Below are 19,307 nucleotides of genomic sequence, written 5' to 3'. Positions count from 1 at the left end.
GGAACCGTATCAAATGCCTTGCTGAAATCAAGATATGCTATGTCCACAGCACCACCCTGGTCCAAACCATTGGTAATATAGACAAAAAATTCAATCAGATTAGTCTGATATGATCTGCCCTCAGTAAAGCCATGCTGCTTTGGTCCAGCAAGTTGTATATTTTTAAGTAATCAATGATCCATCCTTTCAGGAGTGATTCCATAAACTTGACTACAACCGATGTTAAACTCACTGGCCTGTATTTGCCAGTCATGGGGAACTTCTGTTTAGAAGAGATTGTTTAAAAAGATCTGTTAATGGTCCAACAACTATACCTCCTCACTGTACTGCACATAAAAAAAGGAGTAAAATACATGGCTTTTTCGTAACAGTGGTACAGGTGGCTGTAAAGCTGCCCAGTCACTTTTATGGTACTGAGAATATAGAACATCCATTCCTACATCTGCGCTGTGACTAAAGAACATGGAAGTGATGAGCATTTTGTCACTGCTGGATTGGAGTGGAGTGTCTACAGTGGAGAGCAGGTGACACTTGGTGTTTGGGACTTTAAATGAGACACCTGCCTATGCAAGGGCTTGGTGCTATGAGTAGGGCAGCTCCTACATTAGAGCTAGGTATCTCCATCCCTATTCATGACACAAAGGAGAGGAGGATTGGGACTTTGAATGAGAGACGTGGCTTACAGTAGGCAAACCACAGTATCATAATCAACCAAAAGAAAGAGATAAAGAAATAATATTGTCGAGAGCTAGTTTGTAAATAAAACTAGCTCTCAACAATATTGTTATTTCTTTATCTCTTGCTTTTGGTCGATTCAAAGTCCCAACCCTCCTCTCCTTTGTATTTCTATAAGCAAGAGAGCATGAAAGGTAGAAATCTCTCGTTCAATATTTTTGTTGCAGTTTAAGAGATAAGTATAACTGCAGAATTGCCCACTCAGAGGGATCTAAATTTCTGATTTACCATAAGTTCACATCTTTGCGTTTGTGTGGGCTGCATTTGCACGGGCACGACAGCTCATTCAAATAATGGGCTGCCGTGCCTGTGTTTCCGCAAAGGAAAAAAAAAATAGGTGCGTGCACCTTTTCAAAAACGCAGCCGCAGGGAAATTGCATGATCTTTTGGACCATGCAATTTCCCTGAGGTTGCCGCACCCGCACTGCAATTTTGCATGCGTGGGGGTGCCATTCAGAATGAATGGCATCCCCACATGTTTCCACAGTTCGTTTTCACTACAGGTGGTTGCGGGAATCACTGAGATTGCCACAGCCACGCGCAGAGATGTGACCCTAGGTTAAGATGTAAACACTGACAACAAAAAAGAAAACAAAATATAAGCCGAGTTTAACAACTCTATAGAGTACCATCGGGGGCTGGCCATGGCAGGGAGTCATGAGAGAGAGTATGCTCACAGTAATGAGGAAAAAAAAAGAGAGAGAAGGCAAGGCGGCAGAAAGAGAAAAAGGAAGAATGGAGAAGGGGGAGAAAGAGGGCATGAGCTCTAGGAGGAGAAAAGGAAATGGCCACCATGTACTCGGGGACAATCAGTCGGACAATTTAGACATACTGGAGATATGCACTAAAGGCAGGGCATACAGGAGCCACGGCTCCCATATCTTGAGGAATTTGGGCTAAGAATCATTAAGGATGCTGGACATCTTTTTAGAGGGGGAAATCTCAGAAAAATTTACAAAAATAAGGAAAGTAATTATGTTGGTGAAAAGGATAGTCTTTTAATAGTGCACTTATCACTAAAAAAAGTGAAGTTACACACTACCTTAATAAGAAATGAGAAAAAGTACCTGTGGGGGAGCAGAAACCGCTGCCTGCTCCTGTTCCTGATAATACTGTGAGGCTCTCTTATCCTCTTCCTCCTGAAGTTTTTTGGCCAGCTCCAGGTCACTGATGCCTTCTGGTATTTGCTCCCAGTCTATATCTTGGTTCTGCTGCTCCTGTTGTAGTGATAGTGCCATCAGATAATCCTAGTAAAGACACAGTCTGTGAGAATTCCTTCAAAAAACATCTAAAGGCATGCACAATTATTCCATTTACTTTACAGAGCTCCATCAAATTGAACATTTTTTTAGATCATTCAGTCAAGTCTCTAAACTTGACATAACTCACAATCTAAATTCCCCACATGCAGCTAGAAACCATTTTTGGAAAAGGGCTATCAGAAGTTTTTTGTATGGTTGTAGGAAATGTTAAACACACTGAAATCTAAATCTTGAAGCAGTTTTGTTTTACTTGAGTTCTCCCTGTCTGGACTACAGACCCCCCCCCCCCCAACCACAATCTAATTGGTGGGTGGTCTGTCTTTCACACAGGAAAACTCAGGCAGGGCTGACAACATGGCAGCATTATAAGCCCACTACAGGAAGTTAGAAGCAGCTCACTGGATATCTGGCAGCATTAACAGTTTTTTGTACTTGCAGTGTTTTTAAAGAGTCAAAACGTAGAGAAATGTTCATGTATTGCAGAGATGTACAGCATATGTTTTTTTTTTTTTTGAGAAGACATACACTTTAACCTCCCTGGCGGTATGATTATTTCGGATTTTAGGTGCTGAAAGCGGTACAATTATTTTGCATGGAAATTTGGCGTTTTATATTGTAGGCCTGTAATTCTTAACAATAACACACTTAAATCTGTCCAAAGAAGAGTCTAGTAGATATCCGGGGTATGATAAAGTTTGAAACACAAAAACATAAATTATAATTTAATAAATAAATCTAAATAATTAAAAAAAATAATAATATAATAATAAAATTAATTTCTCCATAAATCACTATTGCTCAATTCTGTAAGTGTTCTAATTTACTATCGCTGTTTTCTAGCTGGTCTAAAGCCTTTTTTGACGTAAAGGGACACTTTTTGGTTGCTATGGACAATCTCCAGTTTCCAGGCAGAAAGAACAGTATATATAACATAAAACTGCATGCAGGGCATGGGCCAAAGCACTGGGGACAAAAGGGATGTGAAATAATTTCATACAGTACTGTAATCTGTAAGATTACAGTACTGTATGTGTTATGATTTTTACAATTTTTTGAATTTGCCACCAGGCTCCGCCCCTGTGCGTTGCAACGCTAGCAGGGAACGGAGCCTGGCACGGAGAGGCTTCGGAGGAGACAGAGCCCGCAGACACTGCGGGGGACATCGCAGGATCCCGGGGACAAAGTAAGTAACGCGGCACCAGGATCCTGCAATGTAATCCCGAGTGTGGCTCGGGGTTACCGCTAATGGGACTGAATTTTAACCCCGAACCACACTCGGGAAAACCTTCAAGAAGGCTACCTGAATTGGCTGCTGATTCCAAAGAGCAGCATGTTTAGGTGTCCACCAAAAGACACTGCATTCCATAGTGAGATTAAGTAACAACACACACTGACCCTAAAACAGGCCACAGATGGGGCAGTACATCCTTATACCACAGATAGGAGAACAGGGATCCACCTTGATACTCTTCTGGTGTTAAAGCGGAGTTCCAGCCACAGAATGATTTTTTTTTTTTTTTACAGGCATCCTGTCACACTTCATTAGTAACTTAAATAAAGTATATCTATGTTTGCTAGTGTATATGAATCATATAATTTTTTTATACTTACAATTTATAAAATCCTCTTCTGGCCGTTGCCATGATGATTGTGAGCATATGAAGCCCAATCGCAAACTCTTCCTGGATAAGCTAACGAGAGGTGCATGCTGGGTAACCAGTATGCACCTCTCAATCTCACGCATGCGCGATGCTCCGACGGCTGTAGATTTTTTCTCACAGTACTGCCCACTGCCTCCTGGATCATTTCCCAGGAACACAGGAGAGGGAGGAAGTGATGCGGAGCACCGCGGACCCGGAAGTGGCAGATTAGGAGCCACCAACTAGCAACAGAGCATTTCTGGCGAGTTAAAATTTTTTTTTACTTCAAATCTTTTTTTTATAATAATAAAGGACTCTGAAAATGTAAAAATGTTTTTCTGGGTGGAACTCCGCTTTAACAGCTTTTCATGCATGGTGGAAAGTCAGATCCTTCACTCTTCTCCACTGAAGAGTGAAGATTGGCACCAAACTGAAGAAATCTTCACTTAATCATTTTTTATTTGCATTCTTTATTTATAATTTTGCTAATATACAAACATGAAAGGCATATCGGGGAAATAATAGTCAAGGAAAATTTGACACATCTAGCATCAACTACGGCAGTTTAAAGTTTACAAAGGAAGTGTATAAATAAACATTAATTTGGAAGGTTTAGAGGAAACAGAGTTAGGACACAAAAAACTGTTGTAAGGATAGATGTCAAATAAGTGAAATGTAGATCCTCGTCATATTGTGGCTCTGGACTAATATTATAGTCAAGTCAAAGTAATATATGGATGGTCAATGCCCAGTGCTATCAAAATGTGTCACTCAAGGGGAATTAATAGGGATGTTGTGCATAGGGTAGATCAAAGTAAAGAATAGGTAGTAAGGGCTAAAAGGTAGGAAGTGGAGGGAAGGAAAGGTGCACCAAGCAAGGAAGGAAACCCTGACTATCAAATGTGCAGCCACAACGGATGCAAACATAATTTGAGGGAAGTGTACACATAAGGGTCAAAGGCAGGATTGAAAACTAACAGAATGTACATTTTCAGTCAGTAAGCAGTCTTTTGAAGTTGTCTGTACAGGAATATTCAGTCCAGTAAAACCACATAGCTAAAACTGTAGACTACATGTTTAACAAAGCACTAGTGAGGCTCTCCATTAGTCTAATATCTTCAACCCATTTGATCTATTGTTGGGTTGTTGGGTTGAAGAGGATTTCCACAATACTGGGATGCAGTAGCATGCTGTGTTTACCAAATTATTTTTTATGACTGGTTACGGGTATTGAGTTATGTAGAAGGAAAAAAGTCAGGCAATTTAGGGATAATCCTATCTGTACATTTTTGGGTTATCTCATGTACTTGTGTCCACAAATTGCTCAGAACTGACCAGGACCTGAAGACATGTCACATATCTCTAGGTCCCTACCTGTATCTCCAGCATGTTGCTGGAGAGGCATGGTTGATGGCATGAAGTACCGCTGGAGTACTATACCAACGGGTAACAATCTTATAGCCAGATTTTTGGTATTTACTGCTTATAGAAGGCTGACAGAACATAGTGAGTATTATTTGATGGTCTTTGGTGAGATGGTGATACAAAGGTCCTCCTCCTAGTGTTGCAAAAAATGCAACTGGGTTTTTGAGGCTTCTATAAGGATCAATTTGCAGGATAAAAAGAGAGCATGTTGGATTGGTTCATACATTCCTGTTAAAACTGGGTTAATGCACGTGAGAATTTTTCCGGGGCCGGCCACGATTGCAGGAAATGGGCAATTTGTAAAATTTGCAGAGTGCCTCAGGAGGAAAAACACCAGATTCAATGCTATTTGGGTGGGTGACAACCAGGATGAGCAGTATAGAAAATGTTTTGCGCATCATTTATTCTCCTAATGAAGCCGGAAGAATGTTTTATTCTGGAGGCCAGGTAGAAAATTAGTGTTTCCCAAAATATGAAAAGTGATCCTTTTCTTTTTTTTCAAATTCTTTATTTAAGATTCAAAAGGTAGCCAAGACAATAAATCAAATCAGAACATTGGAAAAGTAGTCAGGTTATATCAGTGCATCAAGTATAAGGGTGAACCATACGATTTTGCTAGCCTGCTCGGGCGTGATCGTCCCAGATCTGCTTCCCATTTGATAAGGCCAGGATGTCTGAATTCTGCAGGTGGGGAGATCAATATTAGAGTTCATTGTGGAGAGGGTGTGTGGTAATGTGCCTTCCCCCATGCAATGGGATTCAAATGTGGTCAGTGGCCTTCTGTATTCTGTCAGAGACCCTAGCATTTGGAGGAAGTGATGGAGTTGGAGTGCCCTCCAGAAATCCAAGGCAAATCTCCCATCAGGTTGCATCAGAGTCGGACTAGACGGCCATCTCTCCAAATTGAGAAAATGTGACACCTGGAAACAGCCCGTATCTAGCAAGCGCTGAAACGGGCCTCCCCGAAGACCCAGGGGAAAATTGGGATTACCCAATACCAGGTATAATGGCGACTTAGAGGAGGTAATAACCGGATTTTTACACAGAGCGTTGCAAACCCATAGGGTTGGGCCTACGACAGGGTGAGCTTTGAGTATCAAGGGCAAGACCCAAAAGCACCAGGGAGCTCTATGGAGTGGGATGGTGCAGAATTGTTGTTCTAGTTGCGTCCACAATTTTTGAGTGCCGTGTCTGCACCAATCAATCACCCGTTTGAGGTGAACAGCTTGGTGATATTTTGAATATCACTTGGTGATATTTTTGGATATCTGGGATCGCGATCCACCCAAATATTTTGGGGAGAGTCAATAAACGCCCCCTTATCCTTGGCTTTCTGTTAGCCCAAACAAAGTTAGCAAAGAGGGTGTTAATTTGTTTAAAGTAGGCCGGTGGAATATGAATAGGGAGGGCCTGAAAGACGTACAAGAATTTGGGTAAAATACTCATCTTTATAATGTCACATCGACCGAACCACGAGTGTAGCCCATGACACCATTTATCCAGAAGCTTTCGCACCTGGCCCAATAGAGGTGGGAAGTTCAATTTAAAGACATTGGACACAGATGGGGGGATATTTTAATGCCGTGGAGGTCCGCTTAAATTTAAAATTATTTAGTAAGTGGTGTAGTTGTGTGGGAGTCATCCCCACGTCCATAGCCTCAGATTTTAAAAAGTTGATTTTCAAATTCGATAGATCGCCATATCGCTCGAGATCCTGTAGTAGATTAGGCAGAGATATAATCAGGTTAGATAAGGAGAATAGGAGCTTGTCTGCATAAGCCGAGATTTTATAATGAGAATTGCTGATCTGCAGGCCTTTGATGTCATTGTTTAACCACTTGACGACCGTCTCACGCCGATTTACGTCGGCAAGGTGGCACGGACAGGCAAAATCACGTACATATACGTGATTTGCCTTCCGCGGGTGGGGGGTCCGATCGGACCCCCCCCCCGGTGCCCGAGGAGGTCGTCTTTTGTCCCACGGCGATCGGAGATGAGGGGGAGGCCATCCGTTCGTGGCCCCCCCCTCGCGATCGCTGCCGGCCAATCACATCATTCCTTTGCTGCTGTATGCTAAACAGCAGCAAAGGAAATGATGTCATCTCTCCTCGGCTCGGTAATTTCCGTTCCGGCCCGAGGAGAGAAGACAGGTATGTGAGTGCACCAACACTACACAACACAGTAGAACATGCCAGGCACACAAAACACCCCGATCGCCCCCCCCAATCACCCCCCCCCGTCACAAACTGACACCAGCAGTTTTTTTTTTTTTTTTTTCTGATTACTGCATTGGTGTCAGTTTGTGACAGTTACAGTGTTGGGACAGTTAGTATTACCCCCCTGTAGGTCTAGGATACCCCCCTAACCCCCCCTAATAAATTTTTAACCCCTTGATCACCCCCTGTCACCAGTGTCGCTAAGCGATCATTTTTCTGATCGCTGTATTAGTGTCGCTGGTGACGCTAGTTAGGGACCTAAATATTTAGGTTCGCCGTCAGCGTTTTATAGCGACAGGGACCCCCATATACTACCGAATAAATGTTTTAACCCCTTGATGGCCCCCTAGTTAACCCTTTCACCACTGATCACCGTATAACTGTTACGGGTGACGCTGGTTAGTTTGTTTATTTTTTATAGTGTCAGGGCACCCGCCGTTTATTACCGAATAAAGGTTTAGCCCCCTGATCGCCCGGCGGTGATATGCGTCACCCCAGGCAGCGTCAGATTAGCGCCAGTAACGCTAACACCCACGCACGCAGCATACGCCTCCCTTAGTGGTATAGTATCTGATCGGATCAATATCTGATCCGATCAGATCTATACTAGCGTCCCCAGCAGTTTAGGGTTCCCAAAAACACAGTGTTAGCGGGATCAGCCCAGATACCTGCTAGCACCTGCGTTTTGCCCCTCCGCCCGGCCCAGCCCAAGTGCAGTATCGATCGATCACTGTCACTTACAAAACACTAAACGCATAACTGCACCGTTCGCAGAGTCAGGCCTGATCCCTGCGATCGCTAACAGTTTTTTTGGTAGCATTTTGGTGAACTGGCAAGCACCAGCCCCAGGCAGCGTCAGGTTAGCGCCAGTAGCGCTAACACCCACGCACGCACCGTACAGCTCCCTTAGTGGTATAGTATCTGAACGGATCAATATCTGATCCGATCAGATCTATACTAGCGTCCCCAGCAGTTTAGGGTTCCCAAAAACGCAGTGTTAGCGGGATCAGCCCAGATACCTGCTAGCACCTGCGTTTTGCCCCTCCGCCCGGCCCAGCCCAGCCCACCCAAGTGCAGTATCGATCGATCACTGACACTTACAAAACACTAAATGCATAACTGCAGTTTTCGCAGAGTCAGGCCTGATCCCTGCGATCGCTAACAGTTTTTTTGGTAGTATTTTGGTGAACTGGCAAGCACCAGCCCCAAGCAGCGTCAGATTAGCGCCAGTACCGCTAACACCCACGCACGCACCGTACACCTCCCTTAGTGGTATAGTATCTGAACGGATCAATATCTGATCCGATCAGATCTATACTGGCGTCCCCAGCAGTTTAGGGTTCCCAAAAACGCAGTGTTAGCGGGATCAGCCCAGATACCTGCTAGCACCTGCGTTTTGCCCCTCTGCCCGGCCCAGCCCAGCCCACCCAAGTGCAGTATCGATCGATCACTGTCACTTACAAAACACTTAACGCATAACTGCAGCATTCGCAGAGTCAGGCCTGATCCCTGCGATCACTAACAGTTTTTTTGGTAGCTTTTTATTGAACTGGCAAGCGCCAGCGGCCTAGTACACCCCGGTCGTAGTCAAACCAGCACTGCAGTAACACTTGGTGACGTGGCGAGTCCCATAAGTGCAGTTCAAGCTGGTGAGGTGGCAAGCACAAGTAGTGTCCCGCTGCCACCAAGAAGACAAACACAGGCCCGTCGTGCCCATAGTGCCCTTCCTGCTGCATTCGTCAATCCTAATTGGGAACCCACCGCTTCTGCAGCGCCCGTACTTCCCCCATTCACATCCCCAACCAAATGCAGTCAGCTGCATGAGAGGCATTTTCTTTATGTCCTCCCGAGTACCCCTACCCAACGAACCCCCAAAAAAAAAGTCGTGTCTGCAGCAAGCGTGGATATAGGCGTGACACCCTCTATTATTGTCCCTCCTGTCCTGACAATCCTGGTCTTTGCATTGGTGAATGTTTTGAACGCTACCATTCATTAGTTGAGTATTAGCGTAGGGTACAGCATTGCACAGACTAGGCACACTTTCACAGGGTCTCCCAAGATGCCATCGCATTTTGAGAGACCCGAACCGGGAACCGGTTACCGTTATAAAAGTAAGTTACAAAAAAAGTGTAAAAAAAAAAAATATATATAAAATAAAAAAAAATAGTTGTCGTTTTATTGTTCTCTCTCTCTATTCTCTCTCTCTTGTTCTGCTCTTTTTTTTACTGTATTCTATTCTGCAATGTTTTATTGTAATTATGTTTTATCATGTTTGCTTTTCAGGTATGCAATTTTTTATACTTTACCATTTACTGTGCTTTATTGTTAACCATTTTTTTGTCTTCAGGTACGCCATTCACGACTTTGAATGGTTATACCAGAATGATGCCTGCAGGTTTAGGTATCATCTTGGTATCATTTTTTTCAGCCAGCGGTCGGCTTTCATGTAAAAGCAATCCTAGTGGCTAATTAGCCTCTAGACTGCTTTTACAAGCCGTGGGAGGGAATGCCCCCCCCCCCCCACCATCTTCCGTGTTTTTCTCTGGCTCTCCTGTCTCAACAGGGAACCTGAGAATGCAGCCGGTGATTCAGCCAGCTGACCATAGAGCTGATCAGAGACCAGAGTGGCTCCAAACATCTCTATGGCCTAAGAAACCGGAAGCTACGAGCATTTTATGACTTAGATTTCGCCGGATGTAAATAGCGCCATTGGGAAATTGGGGAAGCATTTTATCACACCGATCTTGGTGTCATCAGATGCTTTGAGGGCAGAGGAGAGATCTAGGGTCTAATAGACCCCAATTTTTTCAAAAAAGAGTACCTGTCACTACCTATTGCTATCATAGGGGATATTTACATTCCCCGAGATAACAATAAAAATGATTAAAAAAAAAAAAAAAATGAAAGGAACAGTTTAAAAATAAGATAAAAAAGCAAAAAAATAATAAAAAAAAAAAAAAAGCACCCCTGTCGCCCCCTGCTCTCGCGCTAAGGCGAACGCAAGCGGCGGTCTGTCGTCAAACGTAAACAGCAATTGCACCATGCATGTGAGGTATCGCCGCGAAGGTCAGATCGAGGGCAGTAATTTTTGCAGTAGACCTCCTCTGTAAATCTAAAGTGGTAACCTGTAAAGGCTTTTAAAGGCTTTTAAAAATGTATTTATTTTGTTGCCACTGCACGTTTGTGCGCAATTTTAAAGCATGTCATGTTTAGTATCCATGTACTCGGCCTAAGATCATCTTTTTTATTTCATCAAACATTTGGGCAATATAGTGTGTTTTAGTGCATTAAAATTTAAAAAAGTGTGTTTTTTCCCCAAAAAATGCGTTTGAAAAATCGCTGCGCAAATACCGTGTGAAAAAAAAAATTGAAACACCCACCATTTTAATCTGTAGGGCATTTGCTTTAAAAAAATATATAATGTTTGGGGGTTCAAAGTAATTTTTTTGCAAAAAAAAATAACTTTTTCATGTAAACAATGAGTGTCAGAAAGGGCTTTGTCTTCAAGTGGTTAGAAGAGTTGGTGATGTATGACATAAGCTTCTAAATGTTGTGCATAAAATGCCAGGACAGTTCAAAACCCCCCAAAATGACCCCATTTTGGAAAGTAGACACCCCAAGCTATTTGCTGAGAGGCATGTCGAGTCCATGGAATATTTTATATTGCGACACAAGTTGCGGGAAAGAGACAAATTTTTTTTTTTTTTTTGCACAAAGTTGTCACTAAATGATATATTGCTCAAACATGCCATGGGAATATGTGAAATTACACCCCAAAATACATTCTGCTGCTTCTCCTGAGTACGGGGATACCACATGTGTGAGACTTTTTGGGAGCCTAGCCGCGTACGGGACCCCGAAAACCAAGCACCGCCTTCAGGCTTTCTAAGGGCGTGAATTTTTGATTTCACTCTTCACTGCCTATCACAGTTTCGGAGGCCATGGAAAGCCCAGGTGGCACAAACCCCCCCAAATGACCCCATTTTGGAAAGTAGACACCCAAAGCTATTTGCTGAGAGGTATAGTGAGTATTTTGCAGACCTCACTTTTTGTCACAAAGTTTTGAAAATTGAAAAAAGAAAAAAAAAAAGTTTTTTCTTGTCTTTCTTCATTTTCAAAAACAAATGAGAGCTGCAAAATACTCACCATGCCTCTCAGCAAATAGCTTGGGGTGTCTACTTTCCAAAATGGGGTCATTTGGGGGGGTTTTGTGCCACCTGGGCATTCCATGGCCTCCGAAACTGTGATAGGCAGTGAAGAGTGAAATCAAAAATTTACACCCTTAGAAATCCTGAAGGCGGTGCTTGGTTTTCGGGGCCCCGTACGCGGCTAAGCTCCCAAAAAGTCCCACACATGTGGTATCCCCATACTCAGGAGAAGCAGCTGAATGTATTTTGGGGTGCAATTCCACATAGGCCCATGGCCTGTGTGAGCAATATATCATTTAGTGACAACTTTTTGTAAATATTTTTTTTTTTTTTTTGTCATTATTCAATCACTTGGGACAAAAAAAATAAATATTCAATGGGTTCAACATGCCTCTCAGCAATTTCCTTGGGGTGTCTACTTTCCAAAATGGGGTCATTTGGGGGGGTTTTGTACTGCCCTGCCATTTTAGCACCTCAAGAAATTACATAGGCAGTCATAAACTAAAAGCTGTGTAAATTACAGAAAATGTACCCTAGTTTGTAGACGCTATAACTTTTGCGCAAACCAATAAATATATGCTTATTGACATTTTTTTTTTTACCAAAGACATGTGGCCGAATACATTTTGGCCTAAATGTATGACTAAAATTTAGTTTATTGGATTTTTTTTATAACAAAAAGTAGAAAATATCATTTTTTTTCAAAATTTTTGGTCTTTTTCCGTTTATAGCGCAAAAAATAAAAACTGCAGAGGTGATCAAATACCATCAAAAGAAAGCTCTATTTGTGGGAAGAAAAGGACGCAAATTTCGTTTGGGTACAGCATTGCATGACCGCGCAATTAGCAGTTAAAGCGACGCAGTGCCAAATTGGAAAAAGACCTCTGGTCCTTAGGCAGCATAATGGTCCGGGGCTCAAGTGGTTAACCTGACCCTACACAGGAACGGTTCCAGGGTAAGAGAAAATAGTAGTGGTGACAGAGGGCAACCCTGCTGAGTACCGTTCGATATTGCGATCTGGTCTGAGAACACACCGTTAACCTTGACTGAGGCCCTCGGGGTAGTATATACCTCGGAGATTCACTGAATCATCCTGTCCCCCACGCTGAAGGGTCACAAACATGAAACTCCAATTCACCCTATCGAACACCTTCTCGGCGTCCATGCTCAGGAAGACACACGGTATTTTGGTAAGTGTAACAAATTCAAGACTTTCGTGGTGTTATCATGTGCTTCACAGGTGGGGATAAAGCCTACTTGGTCTAAATGGACTAGTTGAGGAAGAAAAGGCTGAAGGTCTGTAGCTAGGATTTTAGTGAAGAGTTTCAGGTCTACGTTAAGTAGTGATATGGGTCTAGTTGCTGCATAAGGAGGGATCTTTACCCTCCTTGTGTATGACTGAGATATGGGCCAGCAATGTTGCAGGCAGGAAGGAGGAAGATTGTCCAAACACATTAAATGTTTTTACCATTTGGGGTCCTAAGATAGGTAATAGGGTCTTGTAGTACTGGATGGTGTAACCGTCAGGGCCAGGAGCTTTGCCGGGTTTGGCTGAGCCCACAGCGGTCTGTAACTCCTCCAAGGCTATAGGGGCCTCCAAGTCACGCTGTTGTGGAGACGACAGCCTAGGGAGGCGGGCTGAGGAGAGAAAATCGTCCAATTGCGTCTGTGATGGTGAGCTGGCCGGGAGGTTATATAAAGAGGAGTTGTATTCTCCAAAAGGCTGTGCTATCCGTTTTGGTAACATCATCTTCTGACCCGTCGGGCCCACTAAGTGGGGAATATAGGAAGCTCTTTGGTCCCGTAGGGTCTTTGCCAGTTGTTTTCCACAATTGTCTCTGGATTCGTAGTGAAGTCTCCTGCAGGTCTGAATCGCTGCCTTAGCACGATATCGTAGTAATTCTGACACCTGGCGGCATAAGTGTGTGAGGTCGTGTTCTAGAGAGGCTTTAGGGGTCTGCTTAGGACGCAACTCCAGCGGTTGTATGTCTGTAAGTAACGTAGTGAGTTTAGCGTCCCAGGCGCGCTTGATATGGGCGCCATGCTTGATCAACACCCCTCGGATGACAGTTTTATGTGCCTCCCAGACGATCCCGGGATCGCTCTCTAGGATATCATAACATCTGCCAGAACTGCAGGGTCTTGTAACAGACTTTCATTTAAGTGCCAGCGCCACTCTCGGGAGGGAGAAAATGTTGCCGATCTTCACATCAATGATATCCGAGAGATGTTGATGGGGAGCCAAGAACAAGTCTATTCAGGAATATGAGTGGTGTTGGGTGGAAAAAAATGTATAGTCCCATTCGCCAGGATGGAATAGACACCACGCATCGATCAGTTAGTGACTATGCAGGGTTTGGAGTATGGGTCTGTGAGTGTCGGGGAGAATGTCGGAGGCGCCTGTAGGCATATCAACTGTCGGGTCCCGAGGAATATTAAGATCTCCGCCTAGTATCAGCTTTCTCTCTGTAAACTCCACCAGGGAGAACAGGGTGCTAGAGAGGAAGGCATCTTGATGCTGATTTGGGGAGTATACTGTAGCCATTGTCACCTTCATGCTGCCAATGTGGCCTTTCATGAACTAGCCCCTCATCCGCACATGATATCCAAAAGGGACCAAGGAACGCGGCTAGAAATTAGGATAGAGACTCCTTTGGATTTGGATGAATGGTTTGAGGCATGGTAGACAAAGGGGAAGAACCTGTTCTGAAGGAAGGGAAGTTTGCTCTTTTTGAAATGTGTTTCGTCAGACGTCAGAGGGCGGTTAGGGCTAGAGTGGGAAGGACTGAAAAAAAAGTGTTCAGATGGAGGGATAGAGAAAGTAGAGGAAGGACACAAAGTAGTTGTAGGATACCAAGTGGCTCCGGGTGATAAACCCTACAGCCCAATAGGTAACTAAATAATTAAGGCACTCACCACGCCAGTGAGTGCAGGCCTGGGGTGGAGTGAAAGGAAACAGCGGGTAGGCCGTGCCCTGAACTTTCCAGCAAATTTCAAAAACCAAGGGATTAATATCAGGCATTGAAAGAATTAAAAAAGGGAGAGGAAAAGAAAACATCAAATCACATTAAACGGGAAGGAAAGACATGGATCATCCAACATTTTTAAAAACAGTTGAGAGATTACTAAATGAGCTTCCGCAATAGCCGCTCTTATGCGTAGGCCAGTTCTATCCAGTCAGGCAGCACCTTCAGTTCTGAATATACAGATGGACCTGGCTATCATCATAGGCATAGCCAATCTGTAGATACTTTCTATATGTGCTTCAGATGTAAATGTAGGATATGTAGGCAGCGGTATCAGTATGGTGTTGTAGGTTCGACTGGATATGAATGTCCGACTGGGTGCGCGAGTTAAGAACTACTGTAGGGGCAGAAGTAAAAAAAGACACATCAAAAGCTGTTGGGACTAAGTCCACTTCATTTGTTGTGACCGAAGGTATAATTGTCACCTTATGTTTAAATATCATGCCTTATGTAACAGGAAGGTACTATATAATTATGTCAAGAGTATGAAGGAACGTTCATCGGCTGACTTATGTCCAAACAAGCAGGCATCTCATAACTTGTATGGGTACAATAAGGACAGCAGTAATTTACAGTAAGGTCCATAAATATTGGGACATTGACACAATTCTAATCTTTTTGGCTCTGTACACCACCACAATGGATTTGAAATGAAACAAACAAGATGTGCTTTAACTGCAGACTTTCAGCTTTAATTTGAGGGTATTTACATCTAAATCAGGTGAATGGTGTAGGAATTACAACGGTTTGTATATGTGCTTCCCACTTTTTAAGGGACCAAAAGAAATGGGACAGAATAACAATCATCCATCAAACTTTCACTTTTTAATACTTGGTTGCAAATCCTTTGCAGTCAATTACAGCCTGAAGTCTGGAACGCACAGACATCACCAGACGCTGGGTTTCATCCCTGGTGATGCTCTGCCAGGCCTCTACGGCAACTGTCTTCAGTTCCTGCTTGTTCTTGGGGCATTTTCCCTTCAGTTTTGTCTTCAGCAAGTGAAATGCATGCTCAATCGGATTCAGGTCAGGTGATTGACTTGCCCATTGCATAACATTCCACTTCTTTCCCTTAAAAAACTCTTTGGTTGCTTTCGCAGTATGCTTCGGGTCATTGTCCATCTGCACTGTGAAGCGTGGTCCAATGAGTTCTGAAGCATTTTGCTGAATATGAGCAGATAATATTGCCTGAAACACTTCAGAATTCATCCTGCTGCTTTTGTCAGCAGTCACAGCATCGATAAATACAAGAGAACCAGTTCCATTGGCAGCCATACATGCCCATGCCATGACACTACCACCACCATGCTTCACAGATGAGGTTGTATGCTTTGGATCATGAGCAGTTCCTTTCCTTCTCCATACTCTTCTCTTCCCATCACTCTGGTACAAGTTGATCTTGGTCTCATCTGTCCATAGGATATTGTTCCAGAACTGTGAAGGCTTTTTTAGATGTTGTTTGGCAAACTCTAATCTGGCCTTCCTGTTTTTGAGGCTCACCAATGGGTAACATCTAGTGGTGAACCCTCTGTATTCACTCTGGTGAAGTCTTCTCTTGATTGTTGACTTTGAAACACATACACCTACCTGCTGGAGAGTGTTCTTGATCCGGTCAACTGTTGTGAAGGGTGTTTTCTTCACCAGGGAAAGAATTCTTCAGTCATCTACCACAGTTGTTTTCCGTGGTCTTCCGGGTCTTTTGGTGTTGCTGAGCTCACTGGTGCGTTCTTTCTTTTTAAGGATGTCCCAAACAGTTGATTTGGCCACACCTAATGTTTTTGCCATCTCTCTGATGGGTTTGTTTTGTTTTTTCAGCCTAATGATGGCTTGCTTCACTGATAGTGACAGCTCTTTGGATCTCATACTGAGAGTTGACAGCAACAGATTCCAAATGCAAATAGCACACTTGAAATGAAATCTGGACCTTTTATCTGCTCCTTGTAAATGGGATAATGAGGGAATAACACACACCTGGCCATGGAACAGCTGAGCAGTCAATTGTCCCATTACTTTTGGCCCCTTAAAAAGTGGGAGGCACATATACAAACTGTTGTAATTCCTACACCGTTCACCTGATTTGGATGTAAATACCCTCAAATTAAAGCTTAAAGTCTGCAGTTAAAGCACATCTTGTTCGTTTCATTTCAAATCCATTGTGGTGGTGTATAGAGCCAAAAAGATTAGAATTGTGTTGATGTCCCAATATTTATGGACCTGACTGTATATATAGTGCTTGTCAACGTAGCTGTATTGCACTTTGTGAGGTGTTTATAGTACAGGTGACTGTCAACAACCCAATCTTCAACCGCATGTCAGATAAAACACACGCAGGACCAGTGGGACCAACAGGCCATTCCACTTTCCACTGCGGGGCACAGCCATGGGACCGTGATCTTGCAGGACAGCTCGAAGTATCTGCCTCGACCCACCATGGGACCGCCGATGGTAGCACCACGCAACAGATGGAATAAGGTAAATAAAATAAAAAACAGTTGTAAACTTATGTAGACATAAACAAGAAAAACAACAATGTATAACAAAGCATAACACCCCGAACAGGAGATAGGGAGCAGCAACGTAAAATCAGGGGCTGTCCTTGTCCCTGCATACGGTGGACAGGAAGTGATCTAGAGAGCTCTTCAGCGCCCTCAAATATAACCTTGAGGGGGAGAGGTCACAAAAGAGGTGACATAGTCCAGCAGTCATAACAGCAGCACCTTAGGTTGATGAGTATATTACTGACAAGGAGCGTAAAAAATTGAGGTGAAAAGCCCTCCAAACTGAAGAGACCATCCATGGAGTGTCAATACAAGGCTGATAACAGGCTTACCATGGTGGTAGTTGTAAGGGTATAGAGGCTAGGAGGAAGCCCATAAAACATTTAGGTACTAAGCCCTTGTCCGCAGGGAGCAGAAATATATGAATGCAGCTCAGTGTAGTGCTGTGCAGTGCACCGAGACAGTTTAGGCGCCATACTTCATTTGCAAGACTTTAAACAGTACCTTACAGAAAAATGGAGAGATCAAGGCTCAGGTTCAGAGGAGCTTGGTGGATTTCCTAAGGATTTGACGGGTCCTGGGCGTTCCAAGAGTGGTGGATCCCCTAGTGACTCCGGCTCTCCTGACAGGCCGTGGCAAAGGTTGTAGCCGGTCCGGTACCATGATGGGATCCATGTCTAGGATGGTGAATAAGGCTGGGAGGTCATCGGGATGATGCAATACAAAGGATGAAGAGTTCTTTCACGCCGTCAGTGACAAGGGATGTCCCCATCTATAAGTGCAGCCCAGTTGATGGAGTTTATCCAGCAATGGACGGAGCAATGCTCAGCGTTGAAGAATTGCCCTGGAGAGATCTGGGAGTATTTTCACTAATGCTCCATCAAAGTCCACCTCCCCCCGTTTCCACGCCTTTCGGAGGATCATTTCCTTGTGGGTATACCGGTAAATGCGGCATATCACATCTCGCGGCATTTGGAGGGGACGAGTCACGTAGCCTGTTGAAAATTGCCACGACTGTGTCTGGCAGGTGCTATGGTCCAGTAGCCTCCGGGAGGCCCTGGAGCCGTAGGTTGTTGCAATGGCTCCGGTCCTCAAGATCCTCCAGGTGGAGCTGCAGGGACGACCCATGAGTGGCCTGTGAGGCCTGCGCTGCCTCTAGCTGTGTGATGCGAGCCTCCATGGAGACAATAGAGGCTTCCTTCGTGGAGACTTGCTCTGCCACCTGATGTACCTCAGTGCAGATTGCCTGCAGGTCTTTGCGGTGCGTCTCCTCTAGACGATGGAATAGTGCCTCAATGTCCGCCTTGGTGGGGAGCTCTTGGATTAAGACGCGCAGATCGGTGTCTCCGGTATTTGGCAGGGCTCTCATCTGTTCACATGAGGGGTTCACCGGGTGGGAGTAGAAGACGTCCGGGAGATCAGGGAAAGTATCCGAGGCTGAGGAGGCCGGAAAAACCGGAGGTGCTGCCACCTGAGAGCTGAGAGACCTCCGTTAATCTGCCATGTGCAAACGCTGAACGGGCCTGGGATCTGGAAGACCGTAAGTCTGTGAAATAGTGCTCTATCTCCGATCGGGGAGATGTTCTGTGGAGGCTCTTTACTCTCCTCTGTGTAGAGCTCATTCCGTGCAAGTTTGCCTTCTGGAAAGTGTGGGTTTGCTAGAAAGGGAGCAGGAGCTCAGTCACTGTGCTTCTCTACTCTGCCATGTCCAAACCACGCCCCCAGTGATCCTTTTCTTAATCTTTGATACAACGGGGCACATATGCAAACTACTCTTCATACCATCTGTCAGTAATAACACCAGCTGCTACACTTGGCCCACATTTATCATGAAACTGACTTCTGATGCTGCTGTGACATGCCTAGCAGAAGAGGGTAGGGACTTTTTAAAAGGGCACAGTGCTTCAAAATTGGTACATAGGTTAAATAATTGCTTCGAGTAACACTTTATAAGTACATTTTAGAGTAGCAGCACCAAAGCTCTTGGCTGCAGTACAGGAAGCAATGCCCAGGCACTAGAAATCACAGGTTTGGTATGCTGGTATTAGCTTGAATAAATATCCCAGAATTTTTTTTATAAGGCCATTGTAATCAGTTAGTGTCAGAATATGTTGTTATTTAACAGATAAGCAGTAAGTGAGAGCTGCAATATAAATAGTGTCAATATACTTCAAAGAGACAGGCCTCATAGCAACAATCCACTGTTGAAAACTCAAATAGCATAATGTCAGTCACAACACACATGTTTATGGCACAAAATTGGCCTTTGCAACGTAGAGGATAACAGAATTTGCGTACTTCCCTTAAAATGCACTTCCTAAAGTTCATTAAAGTGGTTCTAAAGGCAGAAGGTTTTT

At 44.0% G+C, this 19,307-nt stretch overlaps 1 protein-coding gene across 1 annotated transcript in view; it reads right to left on the bottom strand.

The window, feature by feature from the left end:
- MINDY2 (MINDY lysine 48 deubiquitinase 2) overlaps positions 1-19,307 on the bottom strand; it is a 218,933-nt gene that overhangs the window by 13,185 nt on the left and 186,441 nt on the right. The window contains exon 8 of the mRNA XM_073618817.1: positions 1,803-1,982. Coding sequence (XP_073474918.1) covers positions 1,803-1,982 — 180 coding nt within the window. The remainder of the gene's footprint in view (positions 1-1,802; positions 1,983-19,307) is intronic.

The sequence above is a fragment of the Aquarana catesbeiana genome, linkage group LG03, assembly GCF_042186555.1.
Source record: "Aquarana catesbeiana isolate 2022-GZ linkage group LG03, ASM4218655v1, whole genome shotgun sequence".
Taxonomy (NCBI): domain Eukaryota; kingdom Metazoa; phylum Chordata; class Amphibia; order Anura; family Ranidae; genus Aquarana; species Aquarana catesbeiana.
The sequence above is the reverse complement of the archived record's forward strand: the minus strand, read 5'-3'. Positions and strand labels throughout refer to the sequence as shown.